General features: G+C 38.3%; 2 protein-coding genes across 2 annotated transcripts; one reads left to right on the top strand and one right to left on the bottom strand.

Moving 5' to 3' along the window:
- Positions 1-4,343: 4,343 nt before the first annotated feature.
- On the top strand, positions 4,344-10,658 carry LOC141403082 (dynein regulatory complex protein 11). The gene is made up of 6 exons (XM_073985251.1): positions 4,344-5,610; positions 7,535-7,947; positions 8,233-8,386; positions 8,455-9,209; positions 10,241-10,411; positions 10,481-10,658. The coding sequence occupies exons 1-6, from the start codon at positions 4,780-4,782 to the stop codon at positions 10,641-10,643; spliced, it is 2,487 nt and encodes an 828-aa protein (XP_073841352.1). The 5' UTR covers positions 4,344-4,779; the 3' UTR covers positions 10,644-10,658.
- A 123-nt stretch (positions 10,659-10,781) lies between these two features.
- LOC141403093 (U6 snRNA phosphodiesterase 1) lies at positions 10,782-12,582 on the bottom strand. The gene is made up of 4 exons (XM_073985259.1): positions 12,403-12,582; positions 11,328-11,660; positions 11,101-11,263; positions 10,782-11,016 (listed from the first exon to the last, which is right to left on the bottom strand). Exons 1-4 carry the CDS (start codon positions 12,489-12,491, stop codon positions 10,843-10,845), a joined length of 759 nt encoding a protein of 252 aa, XP_073841360.1. The 5' UTR covers positions 12,492-12,582; the 3' UTR covers positions 10,782-10,842.
- Positions 12,583-17,950: the final 5,368 nt, after the last annotated feature.

The raw sequence follows: 17,950 nt of genomic DNA, 5'->3' as shown, positions 1-17,950 counted from the left end.
GGATTGGTGCGCAAACTAGTGGAGGAGACGACGGGCTTTTTCAGGTTAGTGATGGGCTGTGATGCGAATGCTCATCACTTCCACTGGGGAAGCAGTGACACCAATGCGAGAGATACCGGTAGGGCTTTGGTACTAGCCTCGGTCTACATGCCGTACGAAGCACCCGACCCACCAAACGGATTGGTGCGCAAACTAGTGGAGGAGACGACGGGCATTTGCAGGTTAGTGATGGGCTGTGATGCGAATGCTCATCACTTCCACTGGGGAAGCAGTGACACCAATGCGAGAGACTCACCTCTCGATATTCGATATTATTTTAGCTAATAATCTTCGAGTATGTAATAGGGGTAATACTGCCACCTTCCATAATATGGTAAGGGAGGAAGTCATTGACTTAACCCTTACAAATATGGAAGATACATCCCTAGTAGACTGGAGAGTATTGGAAGAGTGTTCCTTTTCGGACCACAGAGCGATACACTTTCGAGTCTGCTATGAGTGTAAACGGCAACTCATCGCAACCCAAGGAGGACAAACTGGGAAATCTAAAATTTTTTAGTTTCCTCGAGTTTGTGGGAACTCTCTGAGATTCGTACAACGGGGGAAACTGATGAACAAGTTGAAGATCTGTCTTAGTGAGTCTATAGAGGGTGTTAATGCAGCAGCTAGATTCCGTAAGGTGATTTCAAAGGATCCTAAACCCATTGGGAGCATCAAGCGGGATGACGGTACCTGGACTGACTCCGCTCTAGAGACTTTAGGTCTGCTGACAGGAACCCACTTCCCTGGGAGTGAGGATGCCTGCTCGGGTATACCCGGCGTGGACACGAGTAGGTCCCACACCTCAGAGGAGTTGGCACTTGTTGACAGGCTAGTAAGCTATCATAGAATCTCATGGGCGATTAGTACTTTTCAGCCCTACAAGTCTTCAGGACCGGATGGTATTATTCCAGCGATGCTCCAAAACGCACCTGCTGTCTTGATAATCATTCTTCAGAAGATATTTAGGGCATGTCTACGACTATCGCACATTCCTGCATTGTGGAAGGAGGTAACAGTGACCTATATTCCCAAAGCTGGAAAACCAAGTCACTCATTGCCGAAGGACTACAGGCCGATTAGTCTCTCCTCCTTCCTTTGAAGACTTTAGCAAGGTTATTAGATTTAGAAATAAGAACTTTCATAGGCCAAGACCTTATAAGCAATTCACAGCATGCTTACATTATAGGGAAATCGACAGAAACAGCGCTACATAGTGTCGTAGGGTACATAGAGAAAAATCTGAATGAATCGAATTTCACTCTGGCAGCCTTTCTGGACATAGAGGGCGCCTTTAATAATATGAAACTCGAATCCATCCATTCTTCTCTAGAATTATTGGGTGTCCCCTCTATCCTAATAAACTGGATTGATAGAATGCTTAGAAGCAGGTTAATCAATTCTAATATTGGGGAGAGCTACATTAGGAGATCTGTTACCAGAGGCACTCCTCAGCGAGAAGTTTTGTCTCCCTTACTCTGGCTACTGGTGATAAAAGGGATACTCACTGAATTCGACAAACTAGGAACTAAGGTAGTTGCTTATGCGGGTGATGTAGTTATCGTGATTAGTGGGAAATTTTTGTCTACATTGTCCGATTTAATGCAAGGAGCACTTGCCAAACTCTCACACTGGGCTCACATCAACGGCCTTGGTGTGAATCCGGCTAAGACAGAGCTGGTGCTCTTTACCCGAAAAAGAAAACCCGCCGAGTTCGTACCGCCAACACTGGATGGAGTGCAGCTAAATCTCTCTACTGAGGCGAAGTACCTGGGAGTGATTCTTGACCATCGTCTCAGATGGAAAAGGAACACAGAGGAGCGCACTAAGAGGGGTCTAGTTGCACTCTGCTCCTGTAAGAACTCCATATGTAAGACTTGGGGTTTGAGACCGCATGTGATACACTGTTTGTTTATGACAGTGGTCTGCCCAATTTTGACCTATGGATGTCTTGTTTGGTGGCAGGCCCTGAACAGCAAGCCAAATTTGTCTAGGTTAGCTACTGTGCAAAGATCTTCTTCAATTCTTATTACAGGAGCAGTGAGGAGCACCCCTCAGGCAGCACTGAATGCAGTTCTTGTATAGTACCAAGCATCCCGTAGTGCCTTGATGCTCAAGGAGCTTAACCTGTGGCGTTCTTCAGGGTCTGGACATGCTAGCATTTTACAACAGTTAAGCAGTCAGATCGGACTAAGAGATGGGGGGCCTTCACTGGATTTTGATGCAGCGAAGGTAATTATCCCTGATAGAAGTGGTAGCCTCTCCATCTTTACTGATGGTTCAAAGATGGATGAAGGTACTGGAGCGGGGGTGTACTGCGAAGAGCTAATCATTAAACTCTGGTTCAAGCTTAATGCAAATTGCAGTGTTTTTCAGGCTTCCCAGTATTGAAGGCCTTAGAATTAGTAGTAGGAATGACGGACCACGCAGGCAGGACAGTTACAGTCTATGTAGATAGTCAGGCAGCCCTTAAGGCGTTAGGATCTTACACTATTAAATCTAGGACGGTTCAAAATTATAGGTCCATCTTAAAAACTTGTAATTTAAGCGTCAACCTTTGTTGTTAAAGGGAATGAGATTGTTGATGAACTAGCAAGGCGAGGCTCTCAGTCACCTGACCTTATGGTAGAGGACTATGTCAAGCCACCGCTCTGCTACTTCCTCCGAAAACTCTGCCACTTTTATGCAGAGAAAACCGTAAGAATTTGAGAAGACGTACCTGGTTGCAAGGTATCGAAGTCAATCTGGCCGGCAATCTCAGGGCGTAGAACTGCGTCCCTTCTCTTAGTTTTCAAGTCGGAAATCAGAATCGCTACAGGTGTCATAACTGGCCACTGTAGAATAAGATCTTTGACATGTAAGTGGGATGATAACAACATTGAGTACTGTAGGTTATGTGAGGATGAGGAGGAAACGGAGACAATCGAGCACCTTTTATGTAGATGTCCTAGACTGATGGTCAAAAGAGATAGACTATTTGGTGTACATGTGATTGACTCTCTATCTTACTTCTCCTCTATTGACCCTACTATCCTGGTGGTTTACTGCAAGAGTCTAAAGTGGCTCTGGGGCGGGTCAGAATAGGCTTAGAACAGTCCAGAAAAATAATCTCCCTCTTCTTAAAATAATCTGTTACTCTCCTATACAATTACTCATTCATCTGATTTTTTTCTTTTGTCTTATCACTTTCCCCTTTCCTCCTTCCCATCTATCCAACTTAATCCACCATCTCCTCCCACATAGCACACTACATCATCATCAATATCCTTGCATCATCATCTGCAGGCATACAGCACCATTCAGAACATTATCACCGTAAGCACAAGTCACCATATACCCATCAGTCACACATCATCATAATCTGCAGTCACGCAACATCATATATCCTAACCCATAACAAAGAACACATCACACTTCTATTACACATCAACACCATTTGCATGTACACATAACCATACAGCCGCATCCAAAATCATCTCAAGTACACAGCACCATTCAGAATATCATCACCATATACCCACCAGACACATATCACCATAATCTGCAGTCACGCAACATCATACAGCCTCGCCCACAACAAGGAACACATCACTTCCACTACACATCAACACCATTTGCATTCAAACATCACGATATAGCCGCATCTAAAATCATCTCATCCATAGTCTACAACGAATCTTACTTCCTTTCAACACCATCATCAAATCCACAACCATACACCTCATCGAATCACAATAACATCATCATCTCCACAACACATACATTTCAATAGTCAGGATGATCACAATGGACCTCAAGGTCTCCGAGTGGGGTGGCTGCCGGCACGGCAGTTACGCATCCTAAACCTAACCTAAACCTTTCTTTCGGAAAGGGTCTATAAAAGCAAAGTTTCTTTCAGAAAGGGTCTTTAAAAGCACCCTTTCTTTCAGGAAGGGTCTATAAAATCACCCTTTCTTTTAGAAAGGGTCAAAAAAAGCAACCTTTTTTCATAAAGGGTCTTTAAAAACACCCTTTCTTTCAGTAAGGGTCTATAAAATCACCCTTTCTTTTAGAAAGGGTCAATAGAAGCATCCTTTCTTTTAGAAAGGGTCAATAGAAGCACAAATTCTTTAAGAAAGTGTCAATAGAAACACCCTCTATTTTAGAGGGGGTCAAAAGAAGTTCCCAAGCTCCCATTTCTATCACAAAGGGGGTATAAAACCTTTCTTTCTTTCTTAAAGTGTCTATGAAAGAACCCCTTCTTTCAGAAAGGGTCTATAGAAGCACCCTTTCTTTCATAAAGGGTCTATAGAAGCACCGTTTCTTTCAGTAAGGGTCTATAGAAGCAACCTTTCTTTCAAAAAGGGTCCATAGAAGCAACCTTTCTTTCCGGAAGGATCTATAAAATCTTTCAGAAAGGGTCTATAGAAGCACAGTTTCTTTCAGAAAGGGTCTATAAAGCACCCTTTCTTTTTCAGAAAGGCTTCCCTAAATGCACTACTGGATCATTAGCTACTATCTTCGCATCCAAGAGTGCACTTTTGCCCAAAAAAGCCAACCAAATCTCCCGCCTCTTGTTGTTATAATAAGTTTTCCGGAAGCAAAAGCAGATGTTATTGTTTGCAGGTTCACAATAAAACGTGTGGAAGCCATGGTAACACATTGCCGCCCTCTTAACATTTCTTGTTTAATCGCCACAACAAACATTAACAAGGAAGCCGGTTGGCGATAAACACATCAAGCGCTAGTTTGCCTACCACCATGTCCAACAATTATTACAACGAAATTTGGCATTTATCTCAACATGAACTTGAGCTGTTGGCCATTGAAGATTTCCAAAGGCAAAATCAAGATATTGAAACGACAATTGCAGCTCAAGGTGGCTCCGCGGATTTATTGGTATGTGATGAGAATCAACGTAAGGCCATTGTTCAAGCTACAACCTACGAATTCTATTTGAAATATATCTGCATTGCCAATCGTCTGGAAGAGGTGTACGATAAGATGATACAGCCGCAAAAGAGACAATTGATTCGGAACATTTTAAATGCCTGTCTGGGTAGGATTATTGAACTCAAACATGATTTAGTCAACATTGATTTAATGGAGTTCAGTTACAATGATGCCGTAGTGGAACGACTAAAACTGACACCCATTGATACGGAACTGCGGGTGCCAAGATATTTTCTGCGCGAGCGACGTAAAGAAATCGAACAACGCAATAAGACAATGCATGATATTTTGGTGAAGCTCGGATGGGTGGAAGAGAATCCGGTGGTGGAGCAAATAACCGAAATTGAAGCCATACGTCTAATACAAATGCATGAACGAGCACGTCAGGGCCGTCTAAGAGCTCATTTTATGAAAGAAATACGAATGCTTAAGGAAAAGGGAAAAAATGAAGAGAAAGATAAAGATCGCAACGATGCCGGCCTATTGGCAGCCATGAAAATACAGAAAATGTGGCGTGGCCACACAGATCGTAGAAAGACGCGGAGAAGGAAATTGGATGAAATGATCTTAATTGGAATGGTACCACCACCACCATCGGTGCTAAAGGCCCGTGCTGAGAAGGCGGAGAAATTGAATGAGGTATGTATGGGTGCGACAAATCTGAAGTGAGTCTTTATAGACGAGCTAAAGGTCGTATTTATTGACGAGCGGAAGGGAGTCTTTATAGGCGAGCCGAAGGGAGTCTTTATAGAACAGCGTAACGGAGTCTTTATAAACGAGCGGGAGCGGGTCTTTATTGACGAGCGGAAGGCAATCTTTATAGACGAGCGGAAGGGAGTCTTTATAGACGAGGGGAAGAGAGTCTTTATAGACGAGCGGAGGGGAGTCTTTATAGACGAGCGAAGGGGAGTCTTTATAGACGAGCGGAGGCGAGTCTTTATAGGCGACCTAAAGGATATCTTTATAGACGAGCCAAAAGATGGAGGAGGCGAGTCTTTATAGACGAGCGGAGGCGAGTCTTTTTAGACGAGCGGAAGGGAGTCTTTATAGATGAGCCGAAGGGGAGTCCTTTAGACGACCGAACGGGAGTCTTTTTAGACAACCGAAGGGAAGTCTTTTTAGACAACCGAAGGGGAGTCTTTTTAGACAACCGAAGGGGAGTCTTTATAGGCGACCTAAAGGATATCTTTATAGACGACCCAAAAGATGTCTTTATAGACAAAGGGAGCTTTTATAGACGACCCAAAGAGGAGTTTTTATAGACGACCTAGAGTCTTTAAGGGCGACCCTAATGGTGGTGAGTCTTTATAGATGAGGTGATGCGAGCCTTTATGGAGTATCAATGGACGAACCGAAGGGAGCCTTTATACGCGAGCCAAAGGCAACATTAATAGGCATGCCGAAATGAGCCTTTATAGGCGAACCGAAGGGAGCCTTTACATACGAGGTCGAAGGGAGTGTTATAGGCGAGCCGAAGTGGATCTTTATAGACGGGCCAATGTTAGTCGTTTTAGACGGCCCGAATGGAGTCTTTATAGGCAAACCATATGGAATCTTTATAGTCGTGCCAAAGTTTGAGACGTGTCGAAGGGAGTCTTTATAGATAATCAGAAGTAACTATTTGTAGGCGAGACGAAGTAAGTCTTTATTGAGGTGTCGCAGTGAGTCTTTATAGACGAGCCGAAGGGAGGTTTTATAGACGAGCGGAAGGGAGTCTTTATAGATAAGCCAAAGGGAGTCTTTATAGACGAGCCGAAGGGAGTCTTTATAGACGAGCCGAAGGGAGTCTTTATGGAGCAGCGTAACGGAGTCTTTATAAACGAGCGGAGGGGAGTCTTTATAGACGAGCTGAGGGGTGTCTTTATAGACGAGCGAAAGGGAGTCTTTATAGACGAGCGAAAGGGAGTCTTTATAGACGAGCGAAAGGGAGTCTTTATAGACGAGCGAAACTGAGTCTTTATAGACGAGCAAAAGGAAGTCTTTATAGACGAGTGAAAGGGAGTATTTATAGACGAGCGGAACGAAGTCTTTATAGGAGAGCAGCAGGGAGTCTTTATAGACGAACCGATGCGAGTCTTTGCAGACGTGCCGATGCTAGTCTTCATGGACGACCCATAAGAAGTCTTTCAGTCCAAAGTGAGTCTCTATAGACGACCGAATGGAAGTCTTTATATACGACCGAAGGGTAGTCTTTTAGATCTTCGAACTGGAGTTTTTTAGACCACCAAAGGGGAGTCTTTAAGACGACCGGAATGGAGGTTTAGTAGGCAACCCAAATGTGTCTCTGTTGGCGATCCAAATGGTGTCTTTAGAGACGATACAAAGCGGAGTCTAAATGGAGGTTTTATAGGCTACCCAAAGGAGTATATAGGCGACTTGAAGAATTCTGTATAGCCTTTCTAACAGGAGTCCTTATAGACCTGAGACTTTATAAACGACCCAAAGGGAATCTTTCTTCATAATCTACCTGATGGTAGTGTCTTTATTGGCTACCAGAAGTGTTTAAGTAGAGGTCCCTAGATCATCCTTATTTGCAATATTTCCTCTATCTTTTTAATTTCAGATTTACGAACGTCGCTATGCCACCCAGGAGGCCTTCGAAGAACACTATCAATCCACACTGGAACTGGTGCGTGAGGAGATTAAAACTAAACATGGTCCCAATATGACCGAAGATATTGCCGATGAAATTCGTGCCTGGATTAAAGATTGCTATGAGAAAACTGGTAAATTACCAGAATTTCCTTCCGAAGATCAAGGTGGATCATTGCATATCTTCAGCCGGCCGGGGACAGAAAGTGAAGTTAGTCGTTCATCGGCTAGATCATCAAAAGAGTCGCGTAAAACAAAAGATAAATCAAAGTCACCAGCACGAAGTGGTGACTTGAATGTCAATGAAAATCCCGATGAAGAGGGTGGAGGATTACAGCCAGCACAATCAATGTGTTTACCAGATATACGAGCTGAAATTGAAAGGTAAGTTGGAGGCAGGAATACGAATAGAAATCGTAAATAAGGTGACATTTATAATACCGAAGAGGAGCGTATACGTGTTGTCAGAACACATTCGCCATATCTGTGAATGCAAGTACTTTTAGTGGGATCTTAAAGAGTGAGGTTATAACTAGAACGACCAAAATATGAGGTTATAGTATGAGTGTGGGTGAACATAAATCTTGTAATCCACTATGGCGTTGTTGTCAGGACTCATACGACTCCAAAGTAAAATTTTGACTTTTTTCTCAAAATCATTACTTTCAGATTCAATGAGGTTTGGCGTGAAAAAGATGAAACGGGCAATATGAGGCAAAGTCATTACTATGACATGATCTATGCCGAAAAGTACGATGAGGTAGAAAAAGAATTTCGTAGGGTTGTCGATGATGTTATGCGACAAGAATTGGAGCTACTGCAGGTAAGGAAAGCAACCAAATCTTAAATGGAGACATTATTTCTAGTAACCTTTATTTCTCGACCGGCAAGACTGCCATAGGTAAAAAAACCAAGAAAAATAACAAAAAAGCACGTCGCTCCGGCAAGAAGAGCAAAAAGAAAAAGGAAAAAGATTTAACACCTGACCGCACCACGGAATCACTTTATGAGGAATTGGTAACAAATGGCATAATAAGAAAATATCCCGAAACAAAATTAAGTCAATTTTTAGGCGATAAAGCTCTCACCTCGAGAGATGGTATAAAACCATCACCCGGTGATATACGGCAACTCCTTACGGAATATTGCATATTACCATTGGGATCTGAGCAAATCCATAATTCTTGCCCCCTTATACGTTCGATATTATTGGTGGGCCCAAAGGGTTCGGGAAAGAAAACTTTACTGCATGCCATTTGTACAGAAGTGGGTGCTGTGTTATTTGATTTGACGCCTGCCAATATTGTGGGTAAATATCCAGGAAAATCCGGCTTAATTATGTTAATACATTTAGTCCTGAAAGTCTCAAGACTACTACAACCTGCTGTCATTTATATGGGTGATGCTGAAAAGCCGTTTATGAAGAAAATACCCAAAACCGATCGTACTGATCCAAAACGTTTAAAGAAAGATTTACCAAAGTTAATAAGGAATATTGCACCTGAAGATCGGGTGCTGTTTATTGGCACTTCAAATTTACCCTGGGAAGCAGATCAAAAGTTATTACAACAAACCTATAATCGTTTTATTTATATACCAAGACCGGATTATGGAGCTTTGTCGCATGCATGGAAAACATTACTGTGGTAAGTGAAGGGTCAATTGATGTCTTTAAAGACGGGTGGAAGAGAGTTTTTATAGACGAGCAGAAGAGAGTTTTTATAGACGAGCGGAAGGGAGTGTTCATAGACGAGCGGAAGGGAGTCTTTATAGACGAGTGGTAGGGAATCTTTATAGACGAGTTTAAGGGAGTATTTAACGAGGAGCGGTCTTTGTAGACGTCTTGAAGGGAGTTATTATGGACGAGATGAAGGGGGTCTTTTTAGACGAGCGGAAGGGAGTCTTTATAGACGAGCAGAAGGGAGTCTTTATAGACGAGCGCAAGGGAGTCTTTATAGACGAGCGCAACGGAGTCTTTATAGACGAGCGCAAGGGAGTCTTTATAGACGAACGCAACGGAGTCTTTATAGACGAGCGCAACGGAGTCTTTATAGACGAGCGCAACGGAGTCTTTTTAGACGAGCGCAACGGAGTCTTTATAGACGAGCGCAACGGAGTCTTTATAGGCGAGCGCAACGGAGTCTTTATAGGCGAGCGCAACGGAGTCTTTATAGGCGAGCGCAAGGGAGTCTTTATAGACGAGCGCAAGGGAGTATTTGTAGACGAGCGCAAGGGAGTCTTTGTAGACGAGCGCAAGAGAGTCTTTGTAGACGAGCGCAAGAGAGTCTTTGTAGACGAGCGCAAGGGAGTCTTTATAAACGAGCTGAAGTTGGTGTTTATAGACAAGCAAAAAGGAATCTTTATAGACTTCAGTTGCTTTGTTAATATATGTAAACGTTTAAGCATCATTTGAAACGCAGAAAACACCAAATAAGCATCAGATAGAAAACTTGCGGATTATGTAGATTTTGCAACGGTTTGTATTTAAAAAACTTTCACATAGCAGTTTTATGACGTTTTGGAAGTCAGCCTCTTTGTATACTGGCTTAAAGGATTATTTATAGAGTAGCAGAAGGTAGACTTTATAGACGAGCAGGAGGGCATCTTAATAGAGGAATCTTTATAGAATAGCTTTGACAAAGTATTTCATCCTTCATTCCTTATGCCATTTTTCCAGTGAATATTCTGGCGGCTTATCAAATTTGGATTGTAGCGTTATGGCCAAAATATCTGATGGTTATACCATTGGTGCTGTTAATGCCTGTCTTAAGGAAGTTTTAACATGTAAACGTAAATTACAATTACGTTCACAACCATTAACCCATGCCGAATTGATAAATGTTTTGTGGTCAGTAATCTTGTGGGAATAAATGGCATTTCAATGTTGTTTAAAATCTTCTTTTCATTGGGTTTACAGCACACGAGATCCTGTATATCGTGAAGAGGAAGAAGCCTATGAATCTTGGTGGACTAAAACTCCATTGGGAAGACGCAGACAGAAACTGATAGAAATGGAAGAGGAGGCACGCATGGAAGAGCAGGCCTTGGCTGCCAAAGGCAATGGAAAGAAAAAAGTTTAAAAAGAGAGAATAATATTAAAAGGATTTTAGATAGGTATTCAAAGTATTAATTTGATATATGTATGTATGATGTAAATATTTTGTAAGCTAATTTTCCTTTAAGGGAAAAAACTGAGAAATCATATTAATTCAGGGTTCTTAAAAATTATCCACTTGTGAGGTATTTTCAGTAAAGTTGTAATTATTTTTATATTTTTTATCATTTTAGTTCAAAATTGAACTCCTTAAAGCCACTTTTACAATAAAGTTTTTCAATATTTAATTCAATGGGTAGCAAGTCTTTTATACATTTCTCAATTTCAGGCAATTGTTTATTAATTTCATCAACATAGTCTCCAAGGCACCACAGTATGCTAACATGAAATGAAGGATCCTTAAAAATATTTATTTAAATATACAATTAAATCATTTGACAATCATTTGCTGTGAAAAAAAATATTTAATAATTCCAACTTACCTCATAAAATGTTGCAAGTTTAAAATTAAGCATAACACAATCCACTTTCTTTAAGATTTCAAGCATTCTCGCCAAGTGTATATCATCAACTTTAATGGCCACAAAGGTACGTGTTCGTTCAGCATTTGTATACACTTTCAATTGACTTAGGGAAATTGAGAGCCTACAAAAAGACAAAATCCGCCAATTTTTAATTACATAATAATTATTACAAAAACATTTCTTACCTTGCAGTCGCTCCAAACTCTTCCTCTAGATTTTTTACAAATGAATCTATAAAATGATATTGTAATATAACAGTTCGACTTAAACTTATATGCAAATCTGTGCACATTTTAAAATCACATTTACTATCCAACTTTGTTAGGCACATTTCTTGTAAATCCTCGAAAAGATTTGTTGGTATTGCAACAAAAACATATGTAGCCCAGTTGCCCCGTTCATGTTTAAAACTTCGTATACGTCCTTGATGTTTAGAGGGGTCGTCGATTGTATCATCATCATCTTGTGTGGGTAATTTTCGTTTACCAAGTAATGTTGTAGCTTTAGGAAGTATTAATCTGTATAAGGGATTTGACGTAATACATTGAAATAATCGAAGTTATGAAAATAAGAAAATTGTAAAAAATTCCCACATGGCGCACTACTTCTAAATTTTTCTTAGTATTTAAAAATGGCTATTTCACGTGTATATCAGTTAAATATAAAATACTAATAATAACAATAAGGAAAATGCTTTTTGTGAAAATATTTATAGATCCACTGTGTGTCAGTGGTTCTAAATACGGAATGAGCCCAACACCTTACACCTCATAACTAACACTTCTACAAAGAATAGTTGAGTTCAAAAAAAAAAAAAAATCAAATAAAAAACCATTTTATATTCTAGGGATAACTTTTGGCACCAAAAAAATTCAACATATGTATGTACATACAGTATGCAAAACTCATATTCGAACACCCTTCAAAAATGAGAATAAATGTTTTGTCATTTTGTTTAAAATTTATTTTTTAATCGGAATTAAAAAAAAACGTTTCTTTATGCGTTTGATGTTAAATAAAGATGCAGAAACGTGTTATTGAGCTAGATTAAAAAAGGATGAATATTTTCAGAATGAATCGCTTTCAATTCATTTTCGTGTGTCGTTCTCGAACAAAATATCCGCAAAACTATCGAGAAACATTCGAAAACGATATAGTGTTCGATGGCAATGGTTGGTGGGTGTTCAGAATTGTTTTGGTTGTATGTGTTGTTTCTAACCGGCAAATTGTATTACATTGATTTTTACACGTAATACTTACTTTTTTGTTTCAATTTTCACACTTTGACTTTCCGCTACATCTTCTTCAGCTTCAGATTCGGAGGAACTACTATAATTTACTAAAAACATCCCAAATTCGTTTTAAAAATGAATTTTCTGGCCGGGAAACACGGACTGAAATGTTTCTATTTACATCAAACAGCTGAGGCTGAAGTTTGACATTTTGACATTTCAATGCAGAGACGTTGCAAATAGTCTTATGCTAAGTTTACATTTACGAAATCCTCTCGATTTCAACTGTCAATTCCATAGCTCAAACGTCAAATGAAATCTCATCTGGATTTCTTTTGACGTTTAACCTATGGATTTGACAGTTGAAATCGAGTGGATTTCGTAAATGTAAACCAAGCATTATGCCAGACCATGGTAGAACAAATACAAGGTAAAGTTAATACTACAACAAATACAACTCGAACAACAACCACAAAGGAATTTGTTTTTGTTTGTAACGTTACTGCCAGTTGTATTTGTAAACAAAACAAGGAAATGTCTATAAATTATTGGAATTTAAAAAACTAATAATTTTTCACATTTGGTTGAATATTTTGGAAAACATGAATGAAAATTCGTTACATTTTCAATTTTTATGGTTCCACATCATTCCACTAAATGCATAAATTCTCGCAGAAAGTAGAATTCTTGCAGAAAAGTTTGGGGTCGCTGGAAATTCATAGAAAAAGGAGAAGCTGTTTCAATGTTTTGTTTTAGAAATCAAAGAAGCACATGTTTATTAGGGCTTTATCTTTTTAAATTTTAACAAAATACCTCACATATTAACAAACGTTGTATCGCCTCTACAAGCGGTGATTTACTGCGCGGCTTATTGTTCGAACTTGGAGGAGGTTACATATCATTGATATGAAGAAGTCTTTCTGGGAAATGGTTTTTTCCGAATGATATATTTTTTTTTCTCAAAAAAATATATGTCCCTAATGTACATCGAAATAGAAATGAATGTATAAAATGTCATATGAAATTTGACACTAACACTACAACCCAATTCAGTCAGCTGGGTATTGCTGCTACCTTTTCTTGTTCTACCATGATGCCAGACTATGAAAATATTCAGTAGAAAATTTTTGTTATTCTCTTTTAAATTTTCATTCACGTCATATGAAAATGTTGATATTGTCATTCAAGGCATATCTATATTAAGTAGAAGTGACAATCAGCTGTATTCTTACTTTTTTGTAAATTAAGTCCATATTTATTTATATATATGGACCGGCAAAAAATCGATAAAAATATCGATAAAATCGATTATTTTTTAAAAATTAAATATCGATAGATGGTTTTGCCCATCGATATTATCGGAACAAAAACCCACAACATAAAATTCAATGAAACAAATAGAAATTTCGCTGCTTTTTAATAACAACAACGTTGTTTTTGTAAATTTGTTAGTTGTTGTAATTTTTGCATATACCTTGTATAAATTTGCCTTGTTTTCACTGCCTTACCCTGCGTTTACAAATGACAGGATAGTTGACTTCATGTATTGATTGTCAAAATCCTACAACTCGCCTGTGTGACGTAGGCGTCCCGACAACTGCAAAAACTTTTGTTGTCAAAACATAATAGATTTTACATTATTAGGAGTGTACGATAACTTTCCCAGCAATAATTACTCAGTCAGTTCCAGCAACCTCTCTCAGTGAATTTTACTCTCTCAAGCAAGAAAAATTGCAGAAAGTTATCGAACAGCATTTTGCAAAAACTTGCAAGAAAGTCAGCTGTTTCCGAAAATGTATGAAATTTGTTTTTGTTTCTTTTGATATTTTAAACCAAACGGAACAAAAACATAAATTTTAAAATTTCACTTTACTTATTTAATGCTTTAATCCTATCCACAACGCTTTAGAATCTCAAAAAATGTGCAATCGTGAAATTTTCTTGATCGAAAATGTTAACATTTCGATTTGTTTACATTGAACATGTGATTAAAAGTCAGCTGATCCGACTTGCAAATTTTTGCGGGACAAATTTTCCCAGCAAAAATTTGCAAGTTCTCAGTCACAAAACTGTCCAAAAATCTCTCCAAACTCGCTCTCTTTTGCTGGATAATTTTGTTATCGAACAGCATTCAGCAAAAATTTGTACGAATTTGTACAAATTATTGGGTTATCGTACACACCTATTGTTATTTAAGTTTCTTTGTATTTTAAATCACAGTAATGTTTTTAACAACAAACTTAACAATCAGCTGGGCTTAGTATAGACTGTGTTTGCATTGGTTTGAGAGTTACGAACATGGGCGTAGCCAGCTATGGGCAGGGGGGGCAGCTGCCCCCCCCCCCCCTACAACCTTCAAAAAAGTTTTGAAAAATTATACTGTTATACAAAAGTCGACAAAAATTTCAGATTTTTGATGTACTATTCCTCGAGCCCTAATTGGTAATTGAAGTGTAAAAACGCATAAAAACAGGAAAATGCTATTCCTCGAGCCCTAGGCTACTTAGAAGATACCAAACAGTATCGCTCCAAACTTAGTTTAACTTCGAAGAGGCCCATATCGGTCCACCTTTTAATTATTTGTGATGTCAAAATGTGTTAAATACATATTTTTGTTTAATCATTGAAAAAGGTTTTATTTAAGAAAGGATAAATAAAATTCTTTAAAGTATGTTTGGACGATCAATGTCTCGTAGAAATATTATGATGTGCGAAGTATGGACCAGAGTAGTCGTGCGACCCATTTTAGCGAAAAGTTTATGGGGGATGTACCTCAAGAAGTGGACCGATATGTCTCATCTTCGAACTTAAATTATATTTTGGACCGAATCAGTTGATCCTTTCGAGAGTTACTGTGTGTCAAGAAAGCCAGACGGAAGGAGATAGCTAAAACGACTCCAAATTGTCTGAAACAGATTTCGACCAAACATAATTGAGGCGCTCAGCGCCAAAACGGCCTAACCCACATGTCCACAAAAATTAAACAGACTATAAAGATCTAACCAGAACCTTTTGAAATAATACGGCGTTTATATTATAATTTTTTGCAGGGTTAACCTTCATTATGAGGATTTATTTGAAGTATATACAATGGAAATGACATTTGAAACCCAGACCCACTGGGTTAACCTTGTTATATGTAAACGGCCTATTACTATTAAAACAATTCCATATTATTGATTAATGTGCCGTTTCCACGGTACGTCGTTCGTTCTCTATTCGTTGTTCGACCCATAACTACGAATAAATTACTTATTTCCCCACACAAAATTCTATGAACGAACGACGATTTTTCTACGTTGTTCGAGTAGAAATACTCTCTGAACGACGAATAAAAAAGTCCCATCCCTAACAAATGAGAGAATTTATCGAAAAAATTAATTATGACATGTCAATATTCAAAATTGAAAAATTTGTTGAAAACACAAAAATTTTTAGAAAAAAGAAAAAAGATGAATGAAAATTAATGAATTAAACATTTTATATAGATGCGGAAGGAAGAAGGATGTGTTTCCTTCTTAATTCCACACACATTTCTTGTCCATTAGTTCAAAATCGCGTAAAAAATCAGAAACAAAAAGGAAACAAATAACTGAAAGTCTGTATACACAAACATTGTTTTGACATGTTTCCCTCTCTTTAATTTTGAAAATAGAAACATGTATAAATAAATTGAAAATACAAAATTATTCAGAATTTATGGGAAAAATTAATGAAAAGTGTGTAGTTAAATATAGAATATACATTTGAAGGAAAGACTATTGCTTTTCCTGTTCATTTAATGTATATTTTATGTGTGTTTCGGTTCAAATTTACGTGAAAACAAGGAAACAAAAATGAAAGAAATTTTGTTTATGTTTCTGTTAATTACGAATGGTGTCGTGGAAACGGGTTAATTCGTGTACGTCGTTCGACAGGCGAACAACGTAATTGAAACGCTCGTGTGAACATGACATAACACTAGGTAATACTACTTTCTAAAATAATACAATATGGCATTTTTTAGAATTTGTTTCAAAAGGTTTCAGTTAAATTTTTACAGTCTGTTTGATTTTTTTGGGCCGTTTTGGCGCTGAGCGCCTCAATTGGGGTCTAAAATAGTTATGTCAATAAGACACATTTTGGTAGTATGAAAGTGTATATAACCTCATTAGCCTACAGGCTGAGGGCATAAAAATGTCATACCAATACGTGGACCTATGTTCGAAATTTTGAGGGGGATATTGTCTTTTCGTTGTCACGGTGCTCTTGAATCAAATTTAAATGGAAGGTGCTTACACCTGGGAATTTTTTGCGGATTCTGAAACTACAATGTTCATAGATGAGAAAAATTAAAAAAATCGCAGAAGCGCTTTTTAAATAAATCGCGATTCAAGTTGAAATTTTTAAGGGTTTTTTAGGTTTTCACGATTTTGCTTCAAAACCGCAAGTCCTATTGAAGTGGGACTAAAAAATATGCTGTAGCTATGAAAATTCTATTCAAGATTGATTTTTATGATATCTTTGTAGTTTTTACCGTTATTGAGATATAGAAGTTCAAATTAGGACAATGGATTGACTTTATCGTCTCCTTATAAAACAATGTCGTAACTGCAATTTCCCAAATTAAACTTAATATATCTCAAAAACGGTACAACCTAGGAAAAAATTACAACATATTCTTTAGTCCCATTTCGAATGGATTTGCAGTTTTCAAGCTAAATCCTGAAGACCTACGAAAATAATGTGTACGTTTGATCTGAACCTTTTTACCTCAAAAATGGTAAAACCTAGGAAAATGTCAATCAGCGAATCTCGTACAGAATTTTCACTGCTACAACATTTTTTTTAGTCCCATTTCGATAGGACTTGCAGTTTCCAAGCAAATTCGTGAAAAACTAAAAAACCCTTAAAACGCTTCTGCGTTTTTTTTTTTTAATTTTCTCATCTATGAACATTGTAGTTTCAGAATCCGCAAAAACTTCCCAGGTGTAAGCACCTTTCATTTAAATTTGATTCAAGAGCACCGTGATTTTTGAACGAAAAAATGATTAAAGAGTGGTATTGAGTCTTCTTTGGGCCTACAAAATATTTCCTCGGAAATGTGTCAGCACTGGTCCACGTTTTTTATTACCCACCATTGAACGGTACAGCCAGATTTTCGGGGGTTTTCAGGGATTTAGCTGCATTATCCTATAGAAATCGTGGTAATTTAATACATATTTAGTCTTCTTTGGGGCTAATTAACTTCCCTTCAGAAATTTGTCAGCACTGGTCCATGTTTTTTTTATATAGCCTATAGCGATTTTAGGAGTTTTCAGGATTTTAGCCATACTCTCCTACAGAAATGGCTGATATTTAGTATTTAGTCTTCTATGGGGCTATAATAACTTTTCCCCCTTATTTGACAGTACATTTCCACGTTGTGATATAGCCACTGACATTTATGACAAGTACCAGTGTTCGAAATTTCGATCAGTCAACTTTGCACATATGTAAAGTCGTGCTTGAGCATCTAAATCACCTTCTTTATATTTTGTGAAACGGTTCCATATATTGACAATAATTCATCATGATTACTTTTTAAATTTAATTTT

Source organism: Musca autumnalis, unplaced genomic scaffold, assembly GCF_047663935.1.
Source record: "Musca autumnalis isolate F117 unplaced genomic scaffold, ASM4766393v1 scaffold_1, whole genome shotgun sequence".
Taxonomy (NCBI): domain Eukaryota; kingdom Metazoa; phylum Arthropoda; class Insecta; order Diptera; family Muscidae; genus Musca; species Musca autumnalis.
Note: the sequence above shows the minus strand (reverse complement) of the source record. Positions and strands in the feature narration are given on the sequence as shown.

What these genes read in the sequence shown, in the direction of transcription:
- LOC141403093 (XM_073985259.1), bottom strand. Translation starts at nt 12,491, where the DNA reads ATGTTTTTAGTAAATTATAGTAGTTCCTCCGAATCTGAAGCTGAAGAA. An exon ending in GTGAAAATTGAAACAAAAAA is followed by an intron (nt 11,661 to 12,402) that starts GTAAGTATTACG and finishes TCCCTTATACAG; the next exon opens with ATTAATACTTCCTAAAGCTA. An exon ending in AACTTGCAACATTTTATGAG is followed by an intron (nt 11,017 to 11,100) that starts GTAAGTTGGAAT and finishes AATATTTTTAAG; the next exon opens with GATCCTTCATTTCATGTTAG.
- LOC141403082 (XM_073985251.1), top strand. Translation starts at nt 4,780, where the DNA reads ATGTCCAACAATTATTACAACGAAATTTGGCATTTATCTCAACATGAA. An exon ending in ATACGAGCTGAAATTGAAAG is followed by an intron (nt 7,948 to 8,232) that starts GTAAGTTGGAGG and finishes CATTACTTTCAG; the next exon opens with ATTCAATGAGGTTTGGCGTG. An exon ending in AAGAATTGGAGCTACTGCAG is followed by an intron (nt 8,387 to 8,454) that starts GTAAGGAAAGCA and finishes TCGACCGGCAAG; the next exon opens with ACTGCCATAGGTAAAAAAAC.